Source organism: Athene cunicularia (assembly GCF_003259725.1).
Source record: "Athene cunicularia isolate RWA chromosome 8 unlocalized genomic scaffold, athCun1 chr8_part1, whole genome shotgun sequence".
Lineage (NCBI taxonomy): Eukaryota > Metazoa > Chordata > Aves > Strigiformes > Strigidae > Athene > Athene cunicularia.
In genome coordinates, this window is record NW_020799109.1 from 29,310,901 (window position 1) to 29,336,141 (window position 25,241).

The following is a 25,241-nucleotide window of genomic DNA, read 5'->3' on the forward strand; positions in this document are numbered from 1 at the left end:
TTTTTTTTTTTTTTTTTTTTTCTTCTTCTCACTACTTCTAACATGGATTTTAAAAGGATTAAATATGATGCGATGAGGGGGCTAAGAATAGCATCGTCCACATTTCCCAGCACGCGCAGAGTGCTCTGAAGGGGTTTCGCGTGTGTTGTGCAGTCGCGGAGATGCTACTTCGCTGTGGGGCACCTGGTGTTGGTTGCGGTGGCCAGCCGGGAGGCTGGCTTCGCCAGGGAACCCCCGCTGCTGGGGAGAGGTTTGGTGGATTTAAATCGGTATGCGATGCCCTAACTGGGAGGAATTGTTTTGCTTTATTTGCAGGAAGTACGAACCTGAGTAATTGGCAAGTGTGGCAGACAGCAAGTCTGAGCTTATTTTTCATTAATTGGTCAAGAGCTCTGTTTGTGTGTCTGTGATAGTAGGCCTAGAGAATGTTGCATATAAAATAAGGTGCCTCTTCATGTAGCCGAATAAAACTATAGCCATTTTGTAACCTAATTTCAGTTGTGCCAAAAATATTTTGTGGTTGGACGCAAGGCTCCAGTCTAACAATCAGGAGTCCTCCAAAAATGATTTTATTCTTCCTAAATTTAAGTATTTCTATTTAAGTGCTACTTCTGTTCAAGAGTTATTCAGTCTCATTCTGTCATTGCTTTTCCTCTAGTTTCACTGGTTTCCCACTTCTCACTTCATTTCTGGATGGGGAGAAGTCTGTGAATATAAATATGGAAGCAGAACGCCTTTCTGTTTTTCTAATATGTAACAAAAAGTTAGGCTTATTGCTTCAATTAGTGATTGAATTAAATTTATTCCTAATTGAATAGTCATTAAAAATTAAATTTGGCCAAGTGATGCTCTTGTAAAAAGGGTTAATCTACATTAGAATTAGAAGTTAGAGGTTGAATATGGAAGGCCTATGCAGTTTGCAACTGTTGTTCCTCTCAGGAAATTAATATTTGGAGTGGAAGTGTAGTGAGCATCTGGCAGCATCATTAATCTTTGCAGATGTAATACCATTATTAGTATCCTTCTTACCTCTGGGGCACATAGTTATCTTCAATTTCCAGACACAAGTTTTATCTTACATCAAATTCTGGCTCTCCAGTGTAGCTGTTGAGCAGCACTGTGCTGTTAGGTGCCAGCCTGCCTTAAATCTCTGGTAAATGTATGAGGGAGAGATACCTCCTGGTTCTGGGCAAGGAGTGAGAGCGAGCACGCTGTTACTTGAGATGTTTTTTTCCTATGGTAGAACAATTTTAACGATTTGGGGAGGCAGACAGTTTACTGACTTTATGATGCATGTGTTCTACTTGTCTAAAGAATCATTATGCAGCTGTGGTGAAATTACTTTTAATGATGATGATATTTTCTTCTGCTTTATTCTCTGCAATCCAGACATCGGTCATCTAGGCTGTGAATCTTACGGCTGGGTAAGAGCTTGAAAGTGTTTTAGTACGTGGATATGGTCAGTTCTGTTGTTCTAGAGCCAGACTGAAGATAGGAAAGAAGGTTCTCTTGCTTCAGAATATCACCTTTTTTTTTTTCTTTTGGATCAGGTCTTGAAGCGTAGGGTGAAGGTTTCTCTTCACAGTGCATGGACGGAAAGCCAATGCGCAGGTAAGATATGAAAAACAATTGTTCTTCTCTTATCCAAATATGATAAATCATGTGAGTTGGTTTCATAAGTGCCTAGACCATTAAATGTTTCTGTTCTTTTTTTCTAAAGGCCTGGCTAGGAGAATTGGAATATAAACCATTCATCTGTAGTCCTTAAATGTATTTAATTTTTCAGTATTTACAAGACCAGATGTCTCTAAATGAATATGCTGTTAGGAAGACAAGTTATAATTCTCCATCCCCACTTCCTACTTCCCCCATTTACTATCATACTTAAAATACAGTATTTAATTACTTAAGTATTCAAATTGTGTGAAAGAAACTGCTGGGAATAAATTTGAACTTGATTTCTAAGGGGCATTATTTTTCCCTTAACTGAAGAACTTTAGCCCTTTTGATGGGGTGAGGTCTTGGGTGAAAAGATTTCTTTTTCTAATTATGGATGGCAGCTACCTCAGTTCTAATGGGTGAAGATGAAGCTTTAGTTTAATTCAGGGGAGTTCTTGCTGTGGTTATGTCAGAAACACTATCTGTTACATAGAGAAAAAAATTGTCACAGTAAATCAGCACAATGACAGGTTTGCAAACAGGATTGTCTGCTAGTTCTAGTTGCTTTTCACTGTCCAATGGCAATCCCATGGCAAAACTTACCATCAGATAAATTTCTGTATGTGATACAGCCTGTGTGGAAGCAGAGTTTCCTGAAGCTCTACACCTCCAAATGCAGTAAAAAAACCTCATGCAAATTGCTTAGTCTGTCTGCACTCTTTAGGATGTTGAAAGTGGGGGAACCTTTGTTACTGATAATTCTATAAACAGTCATGTAAGACAAGCCAAAGAATTTTAACCATAGATTAATACATAGAGCACTTCTAGCTATAGCATTTGCAGAAACCATTAGCCTGTGTTCTGTGTTGTGGAAGGAGTTAAGTAATAAAAAGTCATTTAAACCCTTGACAAGTGGCACTACGTTGTTTAATTAAATGAACCCCTCAAGCGCAGCAAAAAAAGACTGTGCTGCTGCTTCAGTTAAGCTAATGTGTAAACCTTGGGACATGATATGGGCATCACTGGAGTTATGTGTTGTTCAATATTTTTGCCAAGATAAATGTGGTTTAGACAATGAGGAGCCTTATGTGACTTTTACAGTGAGCTCCTCTTTCTCCAAGACGGATTAAGTAGCAGATGAACTCTCTTCCATCGTAGTCTTCTACAATGGAGACTGTTTAAATTTTAAGCAATGTAAAACCACAGCTTTTCAGGTTCTTATATTGTATTCTAGTTATCAAAATGTTTTTGCAAAATGACATAATATTGCTGACTAGCTTGACTTGTGTTCTTGTTTTTTCTTATTTTTCTTGTTCCTATTGGAAAAATAAAGGATCTAAATTTATTTTTGTCTTCTGTTTTCTGCATGTCGACTTGAGGCAGACTTAATTAAGTACTGAAGTTTCTGTGTCATCTGTGGGTTTGTGGCCTTTGACCTGCTATCACAGAAGCTCTTGTCTGCCACTCAAACTGGGTAGTTTTAGTTATGGGCAGCATCACAGGGCTGAAGAATTAGAGGTTTTCTACTGTAGTGCTAATCCTGGCACTTCAGACTTTTTTTTTATTTTTAAATTTTATTTGGATAATGGATGCAGACCAGACCTTTTAGTACCTTTTGTTTTCCCTCCCTCTCTGGCAAGTCAGGGTAGAACATGGATAACATGTTTGATACACTTACATGGCTTTACTTTTGAACTAATCTTTCAGCTCATCTCTGTGCCTGGATGTATTGTGTTGCTGCGGTCTAGCCTGAAAGTGTGGCTCTGTCGTGAGCTGTGGACTTCAGTTCTGGTATAGGCTTGCATGTTTTAGGGGCCTTTGTGTGGATTGTTAAAATTTCTGTTTGTTACTCTGCTGTGTGTCTTAACAGAAAATTATAAAAGGTTCCCAATTGGATTTCAGGCTCATAGATCTTCCAGTGAAGTCCAGCTAAGCAAATGGCAGAGCCCTTCCTTTTATCCTTCTACTCGGGGCTCTGCAGCTGTTTTAATACCACATGCAAGAGTCCTGTTAGATACTGCAAGAAGAGGGGAATGAGACTTAGTCAATACTGTTAGTTAGTAAACATGCAGAGTTGGTATAAAGTGTGTACAGCATTCAGAGGATGGGAAATACAATTTGAGCAGGGAAGGACTTGCAGCTATTCCTGTCAAGGTTATAGTAGAGAAAATGCATTGATGTTTAATCAGGATTTATTCTGCATTAGAAATGAAGTGACAGTTGGGGCAGACTGTTCTTTCTCACTGTCAGGAGCAGCAAGAGAATGCTGTTTTGCTGAAGGTAAAAGCAAGGCAGAGGGGACCTCTCCAGTGAAGGGCATAGTCCCTCAGTACCCGAGCAAGGAGGGCAGAGCAGAGCTCATGGCTGGAGTCAGTCAAGAGTCCAGTCATCAGGCAAGTGTGTAGTGATGAGGAAAGGCTGAGGTTAAGCCAAGAAGCCAGCTCAGCAGATCAGTGTCATGAGGTACACAGCCAGGTGCAAATGTGCCTTTGACATAGCTCAGGCCAGGCACAAGGGCTTGAGCAGCTCCCAGGCAAAGTGGGGAGGCCCAGCTGTCTCTTTCTCATGCAGTGGTGCTGCATCAGAGCTGGCCTGAGCACAGCCAGACCCTGCTGAGGGAGAGGAGCTGCAGGTCCTGATAGTGCGCTTGGGGCCCTTGCATACACTGAGGAAGTTAACTAGTTGCCTGGACATAGCTCTTGCCCAAAGCAAACTGCAAAAGGCTGTGGAAGGTTTTGGAAGATTCCAGCAGTAACAACCTCATTTTTCAGAGTGTGGACATCCTCATTCTTGGTGAAACTGAGTTCTGGGCTTTGTCAGTGAAAAACTAAACAATGTAGATAGGGACATACACACCAGATCTCTGTTTTCCTTTTAAGTAATGTAAAATAATATTGCGGTCAGGTTTATCTGTTTATATAACTCAACTTCATTGAGAACCTAAACCTTGGTGGCTAGGTAAGAAAAGTAATCAGCGGTATTTTTACTAATAATCAGACTTTTCGCTAACTAATTCCTAGGGTATTTATTGCCACAGTAAAGCATTTCCACTTATTTAGTTGACAGTGTTGTGATGGTCACTTCTGTTGCTGAAGGTATCACCTTTGGCTGGGCCAAATCAAAGATCTTTGTTTTATCTAGCAGTTTTATAATGAGTATAGGAAATGTTTTGCTTGTGTATGTGTTAAATTCCAAGCAAGGCATTGACAGAAATTGCTATGGGTTTGGTATGTTATTTTCATTTGCTACTAAAATCTGTTGTTACTGAAATCTACCAGAGCAATATATGGTTTTGGACTTCAGTCAATGTTTTGAGTGGTGAGACTTGTTATGTTTCATAGGTCTTAGGTCAGCCTATTGTTTTCTGCTGAACTGTGTTAAAACTTGCTTGTAATCTCATGCTAAAACATACATTATCTTAAACAAAAAAACACAGGCCACTGACTTCAAAGTTAAGAAGCTCTATGACAGTATTAGAGAGAATTTTTTCTTAGGTATGTGTTATTAGCTATTTTTTTGAACTTTGAAAGAAGCTGCTATAAGCTCTGAGGAGGCCTGTGTTAATGAATAAAGTTTTGGGAACTGGCATAGCTGGATAAAATGGAGGCAGAGCAATTTATTTAGCTGACTTGGAACATAGGCACACTGCAGCGCCCATTTGTACTTTTTCAGCAGTGTGCTACAAAAACTGATCCTTTGTCAGCCCTTTCTTAATCCTGTTGTATTTGCTGATTTCCCCAGCCCTGCATTTTGATGGAAGCTAATCCCAGAATATCTGCATAGTTGAGTGTGAATCTCTTATCCTTGCATACATATTTCCTCTTCAATCCTCAACCCTTCTTAATTACCCTGAGTATTCAGGAGCAGCTCTTAGCTTTGGGGGGGTGGGGAGAGGCAGCTAGCCTGCCATGTGAGAATCAAGTGCTGCCTTCTGTCTTTCATACCTCTAAGATACTGACTCATCATTTCATTCTCTATGCATATATATGCATAATGCACACATAATGCAGTTAAATTATTATCCTTGTGGAGACACATGCCATCAGATGGTGTCCTTTTAATTCACACTTCTGTGCCTGCGTATAGCAGCAACCCACAGTGCTTAACATCAAGCATCTGGTTTGATCCAGTATGGAAATTCCCAAGCCCATTGATTACTAGCTTCTGCATTACCTAGAGATAAGTTATGGATGAATCAGGAGTGCTAATTTGATTATTACTCTTTTTTTCCATCCATTCAATTTTCTTCAATCATTAACCAGCACTTTCTCCTCCTGGAGAAAGGAGGCTGGATACACTGCAGGCACTCAGATAAGTGCTGATGGAACAATGCAGGAATGCCTTCAGTACTTACAAACCAGACTCCTTTTCAGTTAATTTAAAGCTGTGTTCAGCAGAATCTCATTTGGGCCGAAAAACCCTATTCTGTCCTGGCTAGGAAAAACTAGGACTGAATCTGGGGGACTAACCACATGGCATAAGATGGTCTACCCCATTGTTCTGTGTCAGCAAAGAGTCTTGGGTGGTAGGATTGACAAGGTACACTGTATTCCTTGTGGCCACATAGCCTTAATTTAATCTTTTTGTATTTAGAATCTGTGCCAGTCTGAAAAGCTGTTTGAGATCTTGTTTTAGGGCTGGTTTTAGTGAGGGTTATCTTTGAGGAAAGTCTGCAGGTGAAACATGGGTTCTGCTTTCCCAAGGAGGTTCTGTCCTGGACATAGGCTGTCTCTTGTGATTACCCATGTAAAATGGGGTTTTATTTTAAAAATGCTTGTTCTGTGCTTAGATGCTTTGACTGACAGCCCGGTCAAGACAAACTGTCCAAAATTATTACAGTAGCATGTGCCTTAGTAGAGCTTTTTTATTTTTTCTCTCTCAGGGATTGATATGACATACCTTGGAACCCTTGATGCACAATAAAATCCATTTGACTTGCTTAGCAAGGGCTAGACTCTACTGGGGGATTTTTGTCACCACCTTTCTCCATCTCTTGGTAGAAGAATTAAATGATTTACCCTCTGGCCTTAACTGCTAAGGAGTATGAACAGAAGCCAATTAGGTAAATTAATCTTTAGCTAAGGTTTCTTGGGGTTTTTGTGAGGGTACCATTAAACTTGTTTGCATATGCTGCATGTATGCTTCTGTGAGAAGAGCTTGGTTGCATTGTTTATGGGGAGGTTGGCAGAGCTTTGAAAATGGTTGTCAAACCCCACAAGGTGAATTTGGGTTGCGAGGGACAAGAGTGAGTAGAGGAGAGTAAGAGGCATTATAACAGCAGAAGGATTTGTCTGAAAATGAAAATGGTGATGGATATAAAAAAGATGGAGTAGGGGTAAAAAACCAAGTCATTTAAGGTGCAGAGGCTGAACAGGAGAAAGCAGCAAAACCCAGAGGGGGACCCAGCTGGATCTGTGTAACTAAGATATGAGGAAGAGGTAATAGTCTGAAATATCGGAATGTGATGATCAAGGAGAGGGTGCGGGGGGAATGGGAAAACAGGCTAAAATGCAGGTGAATAATTCGAACTGCTGCAAAGAGGCTGGTTTCCCTGTGGTTAGAAAGTGCATTTGACATAATAATGAGAGGAAAAGATGTGAGTTGTTTTTTTTTTAATTTGTCAAGCATGCTGCAAAATACATTGAGTAATGGCAAAGCAAAGTTGGATTTCTTTTCAATTCTTAATATGAACAAAATGTGAGTTAGTGACAGTTCACAAATGCCAGTGTACCAGAGAAGCTGGTAATGGATAGCAATGTATTGGGTCTTTCAGTATATCTCCAACAGCCAGTGCACTTGCTGGATAATTCAGTCATCAGTGTTCTGATATTTTGTTCAGTATGCTTTAATTGCTCTAAGTGATGGTTTTCCTTTGAAGTAGGGATAGTTTCCTGTATTTTCTTTGTTTTCATAGTAATTGATATATCACTGGTGATGATGCATCTTTTTTTAATAATTGTGTCTATGGTGTGGCAGAAATTCATATATGCTTGAAACATGCAAAATGGAGTCTCAGTTACATGTACACAGATCTGCGTATTTAGTCCAATTGCTGAAAAGAGAGTTGGGTTTAATTCTTCTTGTTTAGCACTGATTTTTTTCAGTCATAACGTGATAGTGAAGCCTGGGGTGTAGGCAGACATCGCTGCAAAGTGAGGTATGAGATGTGTCATCTTGGTTCATCCCTGCAGAACTGTAGAAGGGCTGGGGGCAATACTGCATTCCCGTTCTCCTGAGTTAGTAGCACACGTGGTAGGAAGCATGATTTGTCAGCATTGTCATGTTGCTGTACAGAGGAGTAGTTAAGCTGCAGCAGAGCTGACATCTGCTCAGGGATTCAAGAGATAAAGGAAAGGTACCTGAAGTTTGTAAAGAAGGATAGTAGATAGCTAGAATGTTGCATGTTGAGCTGGGAAGATGTTTTTCTTACTCTGTGCCAGAAATTTGGTTTATATTTTCTCAAGTGGTTCCTCATCTCTAAAATTACAATCTTGATTTTTTCGTCCTTTTTTGGTAGGCCAGTAGTCATGGGTGCTTTGATTGTTTTGACTTTTTCGTGATTGGTCTGATAATCCCAATTGCCTTCTGCAGTTCTTAGTCTGCCATTCCTGGGAAAGATTAACCTTCTTTCGAAATGTGCCAGGAAAGGTAGATTGAGTCAGAAGCCTCCATAATTCAGAAATAACTGAAGGGTGATGATTAAGTGGATATTCTGTGAACCTGAAAGATACTCATGGTAGTCTGCAGGCCATTTGAAGTTACTGAAGTCTGTGTGGCAGCTTAGTGTGTTCAGATATCAGTGATGAGTTACCCTATCAAAAATGTAGGTAGAAAAAACAGAGAAGTTTGGTTAAATCATGCAGCTGGAATGCTTTGCGGTGGAAATCCATCTCCAGATCAGTGAAAGAAAACTCAAGTAACAATGGGCAAGTTGGCTAATCTTCTCCATTTTGCGTCACTCTGAAATGGGGATAATACTTCTCTACCACACAAGGCTATTACGAAGTTCAGTTAATAAACATGTATGTATAGTTGGGTATTACAGCAGTGTGTCATAGAAAGGATATAAAAAAAGGTATAAATATAAGCCTGTTGTAAGTTGGCATTTGTTTACTTCTAGGTGCACTTAGGTTTGAGACAGATTGCTCTTTCATGTGGTCACGTGCTTGTTTCCACATTCCAGCACAGAGTTACAGGCACAGCTGGCTTTGTGCTCATAATCAGTGTGAGCTGTAGAGCTTTGGCTGACAGTGGGTGATAGATTAGTTGATGATGGCCCTATCTTATGGCTTCCTCTGCTGCAGGTGTACCAGTACTCGACCAGGAGAGACCGTAATGGACGTGACTAGCCGTTGCACTCTCGGAGATCCTAACAAGCTGCCAGAAGGGGTGCCGCAGCCTGCTCGCATGCCCTACATCTCTGACAAGCACCCTCGACAAACTTTGGAAGTCATCAATCTTCTTCGGAAGCACCGGGAGTTGTGTGATGTGGTGCTAGTAGTTGGTGCAAAGAAGATCTATGCCCACAGGGTGATTCTGTCAGCCTGCAGCCCTTACTTCCGAGCCATGTTCACTGGGGAGCTGGCAGAGTCTCGGCAGACAGAAGTGGTGATCAGAGACATCGACGAAAGGGCCATGGAACTGCTGATTGACTTTGCGTACACCTCTCAGATCACTGTGGAAGAAGGAAATGTCCAGACCTTGTTGCCAGCCGCTTGCCTTCTCCAGCTGGCCGAGATCCAGGAGGCCTGCTGCGAGTTCCTTAAGAGACAGTTGGACCCGTCCAATTGCCTGGGCATCCGAGCTTTTGCTGACACTCACTCGTGCCGTGAACTGCTGAGGATTGCTGACAAGTTCACACAACATAACTTCCAGGAGGTAAGATGCTAGTGTGCTGGAGTCATGGTGTAAAATGTGTGAACGTGTCCTGGGAGAGCTTTGAGCAGCTCTCATTTTGTACTTCTTTCCTAATCCTGCCTTAACATCTGCTGTGTGCCTTAATAGTGATGGGTGCCAGCTGTTAGGTGGGGGAGAAAGAGAAGAGGTACTTGTGGAACTGTGTACTGGTGGTTTGTATATGATTCTAGCATTTCTTCTCTTTAACTTGTGTGGCACGCTACGTGGAAGACAAGGCTGCAGGTGTAGTTGGAGTTTGGCATTGAATCAGATGTGGCTGCACAATGTTGTGATGTTCCACTCCCCTTTCAGAAGTATTCAGAATTTGATACGATTGGAGGGGAGACAGGTGTTAAAGTAAGGGCAGTATATCAATAGAACCAAAAGAAATTGATGTTGGGTTTAGGGACTGGAAAACTGGACGTATGGGGGAGCATACAGCTGCCTCAATGGAGTTTTCAGTTCCCTTCCTGTAGCAGAACTAGGCTTTTGCATCATGTTATGCACAAGTTGTTTGAAAGTAATGCAGATGTGTAATTTTGTAGCTGACCTTTATCAACTCAAGTGCCTTCCTTTGTTAATTCTTCCTAGATGGGTTTTTGGGGAAGAAAAATTGCCAGCAACTGGTTCAGGGAATGATCAGCCTAATAATTTAAGGAATCTGTGAGCAGTAGTCTGAGGGGGTCTTTACTTAACTATTACACCCAGATGCTAAAAGGAGCCCAACACATAAGTGGTGTCTTTCTTGAACTGTGATTGGAAGGGTAAAAATTTTCTTATGTTTTGGAAGCAGCTACTCTCTAGGAGTGTGCTTGGCATGAAAGTCTATTCTTCTGCTAGAGGGATGTGTTTCTTACCTCTTCCAGAAACTTCACTCTTCTGTCCCTTGGAACAGGTAGCCTGCTGCGGAGAAATCTCCTTTTTCCACCTGCTTCACAGATAGATCCTTTCCAAAGGGAGTAAGTCCAGTATTGACTCCTGATGCTAATTTAGCTTCCCCAGGGAAGCAGCAGTATTTAAGTGCTATGATTGGTTGCAGCTTGCTGACTTTTTTCCCCTGCAGTAAACAGATTTGAATTGTATTTATTTTGGTCAGGTAGTACTTAAGAAAAATACGAGCAGAAGCAAACATAATGGAACTTGACTCTTGCACATGTTGAAGACAATACTTGATATCTAACTGTAGACACATGACATCAGTTTGCTCTAAAAGTTGAAATTATATGCATCTTTCTTAACTCTAAAGACTAGAAAACAGAATTTGCTGTTTAAGATGAGAGCTTGTTTTTTGTAGAACTTGGTGATTTTGCAGAAGTCCAACATTTTAGCTGGCCATTTCATGTGCTCTGTGCTTGTTCTGCATTTCTTCTGCACATTTTTTTGGGAGCTGGATGGTAACCAGATGGTCGTTTATTTTCAGTGCTTGGTCGTTTTAATGGTTAGATCTGTGCTGCTCTTGTTATTACATGAGTAGGGCATGCTTACAAGCCTCTAAACTTTTTAACAGTGTAAAAATTTTGGTTTTAAATGTTTTAGCATTAATACATGCAGCTGGCTGTTAATAGCTGCTTGCTATGGGGTTCTTTTCTTTTGCAGTCCCTTGAAGACAGCTTTCTGTCTTCCTTATCCCTGTTAAAGGATGCAAAAGTTTTGGACTTGAGAAAACAGTTTCCTCCTCCAAAGATGATGCAAATTACAACCGACTTAACTGAATCATGGCCTCTGGAAAACAATTGCTTAGATTGGAGCACTATTTCTTTGGCCTGGGCAGGTTTTGGTGTCCCTTTCAGTGCCCTAGGAGTTTTGCAGCTCTTCATCCTTAACAATCCTCCTTTTGCTTCTCTGCAGGCAATCTTAGTGGTGCTGCTTGTTAGGATTGTATTCTGTTCTGCCATTATTTTCCGTCTGTAGAGTTGGATTGGTGGTCCTGGTGGAAATCAGTGATTTGACTGTTTAGTCATCCTTCATCGGGGAGGCTGAGAACTGATAAAAACTGTGCCTTCCACTGCAGAGGCTGTATGGTCATCATTCCTCCAAGCTGAAAAAAGAAATGAGATGGGAATTTCCTGAATGGCAATGTAAAATATTAAGCACTAGGCATCAGGCCAACCCATGCAGTTACTTTGAATGCAGTTTGAATTGCTTCATGTCCTCTGCTGTGCTAACCTCTAGTTCCATTAATTTTTATGTGTATTGCTGCATTACATCATTAACTTCTTGGTAAAATGTTTTTCTAAGTTTTCCATTCCCCTCAATTTAATTTGTCGCCTAAAACCCCTAGTGAATCTTGTGCATGTAATGTGAAATGGTTCTATTAACAACTCTCCTGTACAAGAACAGCCTTTGTATTTTTTTATTTCATCTGACATCTGTGTGAAGGGAAACAATATACCTAAGGATGAACAACTTGTACTTTCTATCAACAAACAAAAATTGCACTTCATATTGTATACTGACATTTATTCTATCTGTTTGTAAAAGCAGTAATGTAAAAGCAGAGGAAATGAAGCCCATCCAATTCTTCTTTAGTAATCAAGTCAGTCAAATAGACCATTAGTATTAGTCAGGTAATTATTAGTGTCCTGATAATTAAGCCAAAATAAGCTAAAGCGTTTTAAATAATTATTTGTTTTACTGTGTAAACTAACAAGTTGCATAGTAGTAATAACTTGGTTTGCAGAGGTGTTTCCAGTACTTTGAGTTTTGTGAGGCCATCTATGCAATTGGGTTTTCTGAGGGTGGGGGGGAGAGTCTGGATGACTCATTAGTTTCCAGAGCCTCTGTTTTTGGAGTCTGAGGCTGCATTTACAAACTGTTAGGGTAAAGTTTAGACATAAGCTAGTCTATGTAGATGAGAGGGAGACTGTGGAAAAATGCTGATAACAATCTTTAATGACGGTTACCCAGTTCTTACTCTAAGGCTGAAGAAGTGTGTGGGCTAAAATTTTGTGGCTCTTAGTGCCTCTGAAAACCCACGGGATCCAAAACCAAAGTTTGGTAACTGATCTCATTGTCTGTTATGTTCTTTTTTCACAATATTTTCTGTTGTCAGTAACTTGGCAATTTTTTGTGTATTTATTCAGGGCTCTTAAGTAATTTCTTTAGGTAATTAAAAGGACTGCACAGCTGACTGATGAGGTGATCATGTCAAAGAATGTATTTTTCTTTAATTTGTGCTGCAAATCATAAAGTCAGTCATGGAATTCTAATGTGGTCACAAATGTCACTGAACCTCTCAGATTACAGGCTACAAACTGGGAATGCTTATAGGGAAGCCAAGCAGGCAGTTACCAATCAAACCATTTCTGCAGTTCTCTTTGATTCTTGCATCTTTCCTATCTACCTGGTATCTGTGCAGAAGATGTGGTTGAGCATGAGCTCTGTAACCTCTCAAGGCAATTGCAAACTGACTCACATGTACTCTGGTGTGAGTACTCCTCCAGTGGCTGCTATCTTGGGTACTGAAGGAATTAATGTGTTTGCAGATTGTTAGTAGCTTGATTTTTTACAAGAGATCAGTCCTTAGGGCCTTAGGAGGCTCTGATTCCCTCTTAAGTGCATCTGGACTTGTGCATACTCTATGTATATGTTTAGAGCAAATGAACAAGGCAGGATCAAATGAGTCTCATCTCCCTCTCCTGAAGTATTTTCTGTTCTGCTAGAAATCGGCATTCAGGAAGACTTTCTGTGGTCTATGATGCCTCTGGTAACCTGTTTGTGAGACTTATTTTTGTGCTCTGTTTTGGATTTCTTGTGAATAGAGCCTCTATTCTGATACCACTTTTCAGTCATGTATTTATCACCTCTGTAGCATTTTTATTTCTGCTTTATATATTACACATGGTGAACAAGGAACTGATTTTTTTAAAGAAGGGCTTTGCTTTTCCTACATTTTAAAACCTGATCAGTGTGTTCTGTGGCTTAACCCTTTAAAAGTGTCGTACAAAAACTTTGTGTAAACTTTCCTTTCACTTGCATCCCCATCTAAAAGTGTCTTTGTGTTGCTAGGGTCTACATTCTGCTCTGCGGCAAACCCTTCACATGTATTGATGTCAAAACTGATGGGTATTTGGCACATCACTGGATTAGCCCATTGGACTCTAATTCAAGTGGACTGTTTTCCCCTTTGAATTGCACTGAAGTGCTGGAGTGGTGAATGGCTCTGGTGGTGCTTTGGCCACTGTCCTTACTTTCTTTTTGTTTTTTCTTTCCATTTAACCAGGTAATGGAGAGTGAGGAATTCATGCTGCTTCCTGCCAATCAGCTCATAGACATTATATCCAGTGATGAGTTAAATGTTCGCAGTGAAGAGCAGGTGTTCAATGCAGTGATGGCCTGGGTGAAATACAGCATTCAAGAAAGAAGACCCCAGCTGCCACAGGTAATCTTGAGTACAGTAACACCTGAGACCGCTTTATCTGGGGGAAGAGTAATGAGGGCTGATGGTGGTGCCACAGCAGTGTCACAGTTCTGAATGGATGCAAAGCCACAGTAATTCTCTCTGACTTCCTCCTGTGTTAGGCAGCTTGTGCTTTCCTTTTGTCTAGGCTGGAAGATGTACTCTCTAGAGCCTTCAATAGGGGCTTTGTTGAATTATTTCCAGGTAGGACTTGCCAAACTAGATCACTCCAGTAGTCTGTCCAGACAAACCTGTCTGAATTACTTTGAGTGTTGTGTAAAAAAAATAGTGGATAAAAAAAAGCATGTCTTCGTTTGCGATGTATCTTTAAGCTCTGTTTTTTGATTTATGCCTCAGCCCTCATGATCTTATACTGGAGGTTGTCAGAATGGTTTTGTTGAAATACAGTGCTTCATCTGAGCCAAGCCACTTCACAGAGAAGTACCCATTCTGACAAAGCTGTCAGCCGGAAAGCCTCTGAAGTCTCAGGCTTTCTGATCAAAAGTGAGAGTCAGTCTGCCTGCCTCAGTGTTACTGCTTTGGAAATAGATGTTAAATGCAACTTTACTTAGTGGAAAGCTTTTGAAAATTGTTTTAAATAAACCAAACCAGAAAAACCTACTGTTCTCAAGGTAGCTCTTAATGTTCTTAAAACTGTTTGCCTTTTTAGGCCCCTCATGCTTGTGCCTCTAAATTCTAAGCCATTGTGAAAGTCATGTTATTTGTTATTGTTCATCTACTGCACAATACCACTCACATTTAAGAGATCTAAATGGTTGATAAAACTTCTAACTAAACTAGTGTTTCAGGAAAGTGTATTAATATCTGTAATTTTTTTAAAAGTTCTCAATTGTGACCTTGTTTTCAGCTCTTAATAGATTCAGTGGATTGTCCTCTTTCAAAGACTGTTTTTTTGCCGAGTATCTGAATTGGTATATCGAAAAGGGAAAGAAAGGTACTGTAAGATGAGCTGTGTTGAACTAAAATGCCAGGGTTTGGATATGTAAATGATGGTGTGTGTTTCCCAGAGGAATTATTAACTCTTTGTAAAAATGTGTTAGCCGCTATTGTTTTCCATTTGGCTTCTTGCATCTCTGTGGGTGTATGTGGTTTATCTTTATACGTTTTGTGTTTTAGGTCCTGCAGCATGTCCGCCTACCCCTGCTGAGTCCCAAGTTCCTTGTGGGTACAGTGGGTTCTGATCCGCTTATTAAGAGCGATGAGGAATGCCGGTAAATCTCACTGATTTACAGAATTGGGTTTCTTTGTATTTGCATCAGGTCCCTAAAACTGTGCTGATTTGCCAGTGTTAAATGGGTGATAATCTCACAGTTTCCTCCTTTGCAATTGGGAGGAGGAGAGAGGCAAGAAAAAGTGTTTTCTGTTTGCATAATAATCAATAGTGTGCCCTAGAAGTGTGTTTTGTTCTTTTAAGCTTTCAGTGAAATGGAGAATTTTGCACAGTTTGACTGTTGGTAAAATTCCCTTCAGTGTATTGTTTTCCATTTTGCTTTTTTTTGTTGCTCTAGTCATGGCCTTTCATTACAGCTTACCACTTGCATGGCATTGATGATTTCATTAGGACTTAAAATAGTTTTTCTATGTGAAAAGTCTGCACAACTGAATCAGACTCCGGGATTAGACTGCTATTTCCCACAGAGCTAGTGCAGGGAAACTGTCATTTCCTCCTCTTACAGTATGAGTCTCACCTTTCTGGTTCTATGGAGTTCTGTAAAGCACACAGTTTCTGTTGTGCTTAATGTAAAAAAGTTCAGGGGTTAGGCTAAACTATTCTTCCTGAATAAACATTCATACTGGGGGAATTCCATATTTGTAGAGGGAAGGAGGACTTTTTTTTTTCTTTTTTGTTTTATTCAAGGGTTTGGAATATTAGGATTAGTCCAGGTGGCAAGTCATGAATGGATGGACAGTGTGAGCTGGCCAGAGCTGATGGAGAAAATAATCATCAGAAGGGTACTATCTCCATCTATTGGTCGTGTGTGTATTATGTATTTGTGTGCTTTTCAACGCCTGTTTTGTTCCTAGACAAAACAACTGATTGTTAAGTTTTAGCTTGAGGCAGACTGAGTTGTTTTTTTCTGCACAGTAAGTCTGATAAATCTCTTGTCAGTTTTTATCAGTCTTTATAGCAAGCAATATCTGTTATTAACTCTGGCCAAATATTGATACTGGTCTACTGCTGTCACTGTGTAAATGACTTGTAAACAATTGATGAGTATTTAGGTGACGGTGTATGTTTTAACTAGAGCTATTCGTGCACTTACATGATTTGTGAATACCCAAAGTGCATGACTAGTGTTGACTGCTCTTGTCATCAGTTTTGATTTGTACCTTCTCCTGAGACTGGAATCAAGTGAACTTTGGGAATTAATATTTTATTGTCTTGCACAGGGATCTAGTGGATGAAGCTAAAAACTATCTGCTGTTGCCCCAAGAGCGGCCACTGATGCAGGGACCAAGAACTAGACCACGCAAACCCATCCGCTGTGGAGAAGTGCTCTTTGCAGGTATGTATACCTCCTACTAGCTTAGGTCAGGAGACTCCAAGTCTGGGTGTTCTGATGGTAGTGTTCCCGTAAAGCCAGTCTTCACAACGTATTTCTGAAGTGACCTGTGTAGTAATATTTGGAGGTTTGAGTTAATTTACACTTTCTTAATTGTGTGATTTCTTTGGTGCTGTAAACACCACAGTACTTCCAAACTTCACAGAATCATCTAGGTTGGAAAAGACTTGAAGATCATCCAGTCCAACCATTGACCTAACACTTGACAGTTCCCAGCTAGAGCATATCTCTAAGCACTATGTTAAAACTTGTATTGTATTAATCCTCAGAGTTGGGGCTACTGGGTTAAGGCTGACAAAGTCTGGAGGGAATATTTATACCAGGTGCATATACAGTATGTGAGCTCAGTGTGGTGTTATGACAATATTTCTTCTGTTTGGTTCCTACAGTGGGGGGCTGGTGTAGTGGGGATGCAATCTCCAGTGTTGAGCGCTATGACCCTCAAACCAATGAGTGGCGGATGGTGGCTTCCATGAGCAAAAGACGCTGTGGCGTTGGAGTCAGTGTTCTAGATGACCTCCTCTATGCTGTGGGAGGCCATGATGGTTCCTCTTATCTTAACAGTGTAGAAAGGTAGGTCTCCATAAGGCCAGTGTGCAAAATGTGAACTCTGAATGTTTAAACCTGGGTGCAGCCTCTTAAAAATTAGTTCCTTTTGTCAGCTGTGTTCTTTCTCTGCTGAAAATCTGAAATTTTATGTTAACATGTTATCTACATTTTCTCCTCCCTTGCATACCCCTTCAATATTGTGTTGGCTTACTGCTGAACTAGGACTTCATGCATAACAGCTTGTGTCATGTTATCCCCAGCTTAATGAGACAAGACATAGGCTTTGGTATAAGGAAGGCATAAATAAGAAATGGGTCTGCATATAATTGATGGGAGGAATGATGGTCCTAGTTAACCTTCTTCTCAATTGCTGGCTTGTTTTTAGCATTGTTGAGGAAGGTGAGATTACAGTAAGCATTTCTTAGCTATTGAGGGAAAGATCATGGAATTTTATTGCAGAGTGGTAGCTAGAGAATTAAGGAACCTTGGCACTTATACAGAAGAAGGAAAATAGGTCAGTTTTAGACCTGTGAAAGACTTAAAGCTTTACCAGGCTTCCTATTTCTGGGAGCTGCATATGGCAGTCCCCATTCCTAAAAGCCACATGACTCAAGCACTCCTAGTACTCTGAATCTCGGCCCTGTAACAAGTCCAATGAGCTATACAAATATCTCCTCCTTCCTCAAGCCTCCCCTTCTTCCCATATATTTCCCTGCATACTCCCAGCTTCCCAAATCATGACCCTAGCTTTACATGTCCCATGTCCTGCACTTTTCTGCTGTGCACCGTATTTCCTAGTCTCTGGATTCCCAAGTCCATCTGGTTCCTTCATTTTTATAATCTTGAAGTACAGTTTCCAGTGTTGGCTGAGTTCTTGTGTAAAGTGCAGAGAACATATAGCAGAGTAACCCTGGCTGCTGCTCTTTGCATAGATGGAAGTTACCATGTCAGCCAGTCCCTGGTAGCCTGCTCTCTTATGAACCTGAACCTTTGATCTTCAGTTTGAATCATCTCAGTTAGCAGTTTGAACATCCCTGGAATAACATGTGTTGGATGCATTATATCACTTCAGGGTTTTTATCCAACCTACAAAATAGCTGTGTTGCAGTTTAAGCTCAAGATAGGCACGTTTCGCTGCCTTAGTAGTTCCCAAGCTTGTGAAAGGTTGAAACATACCTAGACAAGCAATTTGTGCTGTTTGTGTTTTTCTAGGTATGATCCAAAGACCAATCAGTGGAGCAGTGATGTAGCCCCCACCAGTACCTGCAGGACCAGTGTTGGAGTAGCAGTTCTTGGAGGCTACCTCTACGCTGTGGGTGGCCAGGATGGTGTCTCTTGCCTCAACATTGTGGAAAGGTACGTTTTAATTAAAAAATAAAAAGTGGGCACAGGGAGAAGAGAGTATCTTAGAAAGTGCACATGAGCTGGAGAGGAGGCAAGTACTGTACAAATCTTATGGGGATTTTTGTTTGGAGAGAATAAGGTCAGTCTTCCTGTCCCTTTGTGAACATGTCAACGCTTTACTAAGGTTCCCTGTTCACTTTTTTGCCAGGTATGATCCCAAAGAAAACAAATGGACTCGAGTGGCTTCCATGAGCACCAGGCGCCTGGGAGTTGCAGTGGCTGTGCTAGGGGGCTTCCTTTATGCTGTGGGAGGCTCTGACGGAACTTCTCCTCTCAATACTGGTATGTATTTTGCTGTCCCTTAATTGCAGTCAGCACTTGTCATGGTCCTGTTTGTCCATAGTGTCCCCAGATGGCTGTTGAGTATCTTAATGATCAGTTCATGGTGGTTTTTTCTTCTTTAAATGTGACTTTTTTCATAAAGTAATTCACTCTCCAGACTTGTGAGCCCCATTACCTGGTTGTGTGGGGTTTTTTCTTTCTTGATGCTGCATTTGGCAGTGTGTCCTGAATACAGTACTTTGATCAGTTGCATAACAGTTTGCAAGCATGTCTGTCTTCCTGCATTAGTTCTTTTCTGCTGTAGGAAGGAAGGTGTCAAAGATAAAACTGCTGCAAGATGGTGGTGCAGGTCAGTTTGTAGCACTGCCAGTTCCTCCTTGAGTGAAGATGCTGTATGTGATTGACTCTGTAGGGTGGAGACAGGAGAGTTAATAGCAAGCATTCTATAGAAGAAAAGCATTGGAGTGAGAGATGACAAACTGGTTCATTGTATTTTTGGTGTGTGGAAATTGTAGTGTCTTTACAGATTGAGCAGTACTTTGGATGCAGGTATAAAAGTGCTAGCCCCCACTGCCTGCCAACCCTGTTGTCCAAAGGTATGTCATTTCCTCTGCAGTGGAACGCTACAATCCCCAGGAGAATCGCTGGCACACAATTGCGCCCATGGGAACAAGGAGGAAGCATCTGGGCTGTGCAGTATACCAAGACATGATATATGCTGTGGGAGGCAGAGATGATACGACAGAGCTCAGCAGTGCTGAGAGATACAACCCTCGAACCAATCAGTGGTCTCCTGTCGTGGCCATGACATCCCGCCGGAGTGGAGTGAGTTTGGCTTGGTTTGCTTGTCTGTATGTAATCATGTGGTGAGAGCATAGGCTAGAGAGTCATCCGGTGAGGTTTTTTCTCTTGCTTCCTCTGTACCTTCACCTCTCTTGTGTTTGCAAAAAATCAAAGCTCTTTAGCAAGACAAGAGAATGAAGTGGTAGATGTCATGCTACAGAGAGCTGTTTAACATGCCTGAGGATGGGGAAATGGAGTCAGATTTGAGGGTCTTTTTAAATAGTTTTAGTCCCTTATATGGAGTTAACTGTGTATGTCTGAAACAGAGGAGTCCTTAGTTTTATAATTGGTGATGTAGCCATGCTTAGTATGATTATACTGTTAGAGAACACTATCAAAATTAGTACCTGAGTTTCTTTGGATGAATTAGAAGGTCAACATACATACTTGTCCAGAAGAAGGATCTGGGAAATGATGCAAGCATTAATGTTTAGATGCAAACCTCTGGCAAAGTCTTTTCATTACCTTGAGATGTGTGTGGGAAGAGAGTTTCTGGGCTTTCACTTAGTGTGTTGCTTCTCTTCACTGAATTCTGTGAGTATGGGGAGTGACAGCATGTTCTCATCTACTGCTAATCTTCCTGCTTTCTGTAGACATGTGAACAAATGATTAACATAGTTTTTGAAGTAGTCATCATATTGGGGCAGATGCAAATGCTATGAATATTTATCATTGGATACTGGATTATATAGGAAAGAGTGGATTAATTCTGTCTGCTAGTATTTCGGTGTCTGGTGAGGTGAGTATGAATCATTATTTGAGCAACTACTGGTTTTGGAGGCAAGAGAATATGTATTTCCATCTTCAAAACATATAGTATACTGTCCAACACTGTCCTTTTTAGTTACTGATTAGGCATCGCCTTTTCGTTAGCTGCTTCTCTGTTTGCTTTCTGTAGAAAATGCTAAACACATGCATCTATATCTGCAGACCTCCTGAGTTTTCTAACTTCCTCAAAGCCAAAACAAGGACCGCATTGCACTGTGTTCTTGTCATCTCTTTTCTGATATGCCACAAGATGTTTTCACTGGACGTGGTCTTCCTAAACCACAGAAATGTTTGAGATTTCAGTGATTTTGTGCTTTAGCGGAAGGGCTGGGGGCCAAGGTGCTTACAGATGGTCCAAGCCCCAGCCTGAGAGGAGCAGGCCGGGGCTTACATATGGTTCTATTTTAAGTGTTTCAGGCTGTAGGCTTGTAGATATTCTGGTGCACGCATGTCACACTTAGTGGAGAATATGCAGGACATAGTAAGTTTTGGCTGATAAAGGCTTAGGTTCTTATATGCCTATTATCATTCAAGCAGTTCTAGTTCTTGTAGCTGGTAATAAGGGGAATCTTCAGCTTTTTCTTTAAGAGGTTCTCTGTTTTGAGATAACTTTTCAGGTCTAGTTATTTTTTAGGCTTTTATATGACCTTTACCCCCAAAAAAACCCCTCTACTGCAGACTGTCTTTCACCAAACATGGTTATTAAATCCTTTTATTAATATTTTCATTTTAACCCTTCTTTTCATGGCCTGACTTTTCAGGACACCCCAGCTAAGTAGCTGCTATCTGTGGTGGTTGTTTTGCAGGTTGGCCTCGCAGTGGTGAATGGACAGCTGATGGCAGTGGGTGGTTTTGATGGCACAACGTACTTGAAGACCATTGAGGTGTTTGATCCAGATGCTAACACATGGAGGTAACTTAAGTTTGTGAAACTATCAAATAGTGATCTCCAGCTGGAGCTGCTGCCACCCAACTGGAGCTGTCCCAGCCAGACTAAAATGTGCCCTACACCATAGCAAAGAACTTATGTGAATGTTATGCTGACTACCACACCTTGTGGCTTGTTGGCTTGCTTGAAAGTGTAAGAAAGAGAATCACATTTTGATAAATAACCCAATATGCCATTGATCTATGTTACCCCTACATCTGACTGGCAGTTGAGAAACATTTTTCTTGAAGATTTCTGGTGGAATTCCAGCCACTGACTCCATTTTAAGTCAAATGGGACTGAGTTTTCCATAGTGTTTTCTATCCGAGTATCCCAACAGATTTAACCAACACTTAATGAATAGTCTCATATCTTTTGCAGGTAGGAAAATGGTGTATAGGTAGGTTATTGAGACCTAGAGAAAATAAATGATTTAGCAGGCTTGTTGGGTAGCAAGCAAAAGGTCATACCAAAACCTAGTTTGGTTTAAGTGCTGCTTTTGAACACAAGAAAAATGGACCACATTGAGAGAGATACACCCCTTCTGTTTATTTTGGGATGAGTCTCTTCTGCTTCCCAGTAAAGCTAAGCTTGCCCTTAGCAGAAGGAGCTCACAGTCATGATGTAGAATTTAGCCTACTCATTTTTTGCTTTCAAGCTGGGGCTCTGATTTCCAGATCATTTTGGAGGAGCTGAAACAGAACACTTTGAGCATGTTCATATGATGTTCTTCCTCTTTAAATCTGCAAGACAGCAATTAGAAGAATTTCAGCTGATCTTCCATGAGACAAATAATATGAAATAGATGATCAGAACCACGTACTGAGCAGAGCCTCTATTTTTTCTATTCTAGTCATAACTGCACTTAAAAGCAATTGCCTGTGTATTCATTCCCAAATCTAATTAGCATTAAATTTCAAGCTCTTATCTGTATTCTTGTTGCTTTAGTAATCTGGCAGGGGTGAGGAATAGATATTAATGTCCTTATTCCTTCCAGCCTAGTAACACTAGTAGATTAACCCTTTCCCTATGAGATAAGCTGTCATAAGCAGCAGTGGAGTTATTGTCCCCTGGTTTGAGTTATGGACGATGCCTTTTGACCTGCTTAAAAAAAAGTTGAGTAGAGAGTAATACCTACTTCATATTCCTTAACTGAATGGTGTCACCTACCTCCAGTGACATTAACAGTAGTAAGATGTCTAGAGTTAGGAGTTACTGCCTGGGCTAGCATTCACATAAGTATAAAAGGTTGTTCAAGGTACTAGCTTGTAGGTTTTTTCTTCTACTGTGTTTGATATAGCTGATCAACATCTGTGGTCGTCTTTGTTTGCTGAACTTCTTGCTCAGTGAACGACTTTATTTGTGTAGACTGACAGAGAAATGCTTCCAGTGCAATTTGGATTTAACAAATTGCATTGGCAGGAGTTGTCTGAAGAACTTTCTTCTGTTTCTGCCAGCAAACTTCAGTGACACAGAGAGGAATATGCAGCTGAAGTGAGTAGGATGCTGGAGTCTATAGGGTTCAGATTTCCATGTGAAATACAGGCACCATTTCAGTAACACATTTTGGAGAAACAGATGGTGCTTGGGATGTGTTACATCTTGGTTGGATCAGCTGAATTTAGAGTATTAGAAATATAAAATAGTTGAATTGTAAGTAGCAAACCTATCCTTGCTCATGTGTTATCCAGAATGTAGCCCAAGGTCAGCTACAGCCTGCAAAGTTCTTTTATCTTTCACGTTACCAGATGGAGAGAAAGCAAGTCATTATTTGAGTAACAGAAAACTGCAGTGTCAAAACAAGCAGTGCCTGTTTTGAGAGAGGTATGAGCAAATACAGCTGTTTACCTTGGAAGTATGTTCAGTGGCTGCTACCCAGCTTGTCACTTGTCTGCTTTAACCAGAGGTTAACAGTGGTGTAATTGTGCTCACAAGGGCTGGTTCAGTCTTTCCCATGGTAGCTCCAAGAAGGAGCTGAACCAGTGTGACCACTGAAACCTTGTCTTTGCAGGTTGTATGGTGGGATGAACTATCGGCGGCTGGGAGGAGGAGTAGGTGTTATCAAAATGACACACTGTGAATCTCATATATGGTAAGCATCAGGAGGGAGGGAGACCCCTTGGTTCTCATTCCTGCAAAAACTGAAGAGACTTGTTGACACTGGACCTCTTTGCAGCTCTAGTATGCACAGTCTAGATCCAATGTAACTCTTTGCCGGTGACTCTTTCTATGGAATTATAAAAATGACTTCTTTGAGAGTGTGCCCAATGGGAGACCATGTTGTCAGACTCCAGGGAACCGCTGGACAAAAGTAGAGGTGTTGCTTATGTCCATATTTTTTCTAAATAGTCTACATTTTTGAATAAACCAAACTGTAAAAGTTATTGTAGTGTAAACAATGCTGATGTAGAGACTACATGCTATGCTGGGAGTCTGGCAAGGAGGAGGGTTTCCTGCTTTTCCTCCTGCTGTGTGAGCAGTGGATGTGGCAGCTGTGTGGTGGGTGAAAGAGGAAAGTGATACAGAAAACATTGCTTTTGCCTTATTTACAGAGAGCTTCAAAAAAGTACTTGACCTGCAAGGTGCCACCTTTGCACAGAAGCTTTTCTGTGCACAGAGTATATTTATTTTTTCATTTAATTTGTACCATGTATTTTCTTTGTATCGCTCACAGCGATAATTCTGGCTTTTTATATACATATATGTGTGCATATATATATGTATTTTATATATGTATATGCGTGTGTGATTTGAGTTTTGACAAGCTGGTGGTTCAGGCAGGGCTGTGTCCTGCCAGCTGTTGTGGTTCCAACCCTTGTGGTATGTTTTAGGGTGTCTCTTAAGAGTACAGGACAGCTATGAGGATGGGTGCCCTGAGTATCTTTTCAGTCTTGCTGGAGGCAAGAAGTAGAACTGGAACTCTCATCTATGAACTGAAATCAGTGAAATGCCCAAAAAGAGTGAGAGTGAAAAGGATTTCAAATGATGCCTTTTTACTGTACAGTGTATGGTACTAAATTTCAGCTTTTGTCTCTCCCCTCCCCTGTATATGAACCTGGAAACAACTAGTTGTTGCTTACTTACAAAAACCTTATTCTCACGTTTTCTGCTAGATATCTTTTCTTGTCTGAAGCTGGGATGCAGGTATTATCTGTTAATTCTGACTGGCCTAGATCAACACTCACTTCTCAGGTTCTCGCTAGAACAGCAGACCTGCAGCCAGCTCCTACTGAAAAAAGCTTAGACCAGCATCATGTTAGCTGCCCTCCTGCCCCTTGTCTGTGTCCTTAGAAATCTTGTAAAACACTGATGAGATGGTTCCCTCCCTTTCAGTTGTTCTTACATGCTTTGCCTGTGTTGGTTCAGAGCAGGGAAAGGTATGAGGCTCATTAAAGAGCTTGGAGGGGGGGGGGACTGTTTTCTGGCACTGTGAGTAACTGTCATGTTTAAATGACTGTGGAGGCACCCAGGGTAGGGGGAGAGGAATGAGGGACTCTAGACTCAAAGGTTCTGATAAGTTTGTACTGTAATTTCTATCTGGTATGAAAGAATGCCCTTTTGCACCTGATAACTTTGGACCTTACTAAATCTGATTTTTAAAAGAGGAAGAGGACTGTAAATTCTTGAGATGAAAAAGGCAGTGCTGATATCTTAAGTTCTTTAACTTCATAGTTTGATTAATGTAACTCAGATTTTAATGTGCTTGAATATAATAAAAATTACAGTAATAAATGGATCATTAAAACTTTTTTAAAAGCCCCTTTTCCCCTAAAGGTTGGTATTCTTGTGTTTACATATGAAGATCATTTGCACCTTTACAAGGAAAACAAGTATTCTGTAAACAAATGTTTACATGTATCATTTATGCTTTTTTCTAGCATGAGTAACTTGTATAAATAGTGCTATCTTAATAAATTTCTTCTATGCT

At 40.8% G+C, this 25,241-nt stretch overlaps 1 protein-coding gene across 2 annotated transcripts; it reads left to right on the top strand.

The window, feature by feature from the left end:
• The first annotated feature begins 42 nt into the window (after window positions 1-42).
• Window positions 43-25,241, top strand: KLHL20 (kelch like family member 20). 2 transcript variants are annotated; one of them, XM_026853410.1, is made up of 13 exons: window positions 43-269; window positions 1,551-1,611; window positions 8,964-9,537; window positions 13,778-13,936; window positions 15,092-15,186; window positions 16,367-16,482; window positions 16,929-17,112; window positions 18,301-18,444; window positions 18,641-18,774; window positions 19,391-19,599; window positions 21,192-21,298; window positions 23,325-23,405; window positions 23,490-25,241. In XM_026853410.1, exons 2-13 carry the CDS (start codon window positions 1,589-1,591, stop codon window positions 23,518-23,520), a joined length of 1,857 nt encoding a protein of 618 aa, XP_026709211.1. In that variant the 5' UTR covers window positions 43-269; window positions 1,551-1,588; the 3' UTR covers window positions 23,521-25,241. The 2 variants fall into 2 exon arrangements, with proteins under 2 accessions (XP_026709211.1, XP_026709212.1); XM_026853411.1 differs by having other exon boundaries at window positions 44-269; window positions 23,325-25,241.

What these genes read in the sequence shown, in the direction of transcription:
- KLHL20 (XM_026853410.1), top strand. Translation starts at nt 1,589, where the DNA reads ATGGACGGAAAGCCAATGCGCAG. An exon ending in TATCTTAACAGTGTAGAAAG is followed by an intron (nt 17,113 to 18,300) that starts GTAGGTCTCCAT and finishes GTGTTTTTCTAG; the next exon opens with GTATGATCCAAAGACCAATC. An exon ending in CACTGTGAATCTCATATATG is followed by an intron (nt 23,406 to 23,489) that starts GTAAGCATCAGG and finishes ACCTCTTTGCAG; the next exon opens with CTCTAGTATGCACAGTCTAG.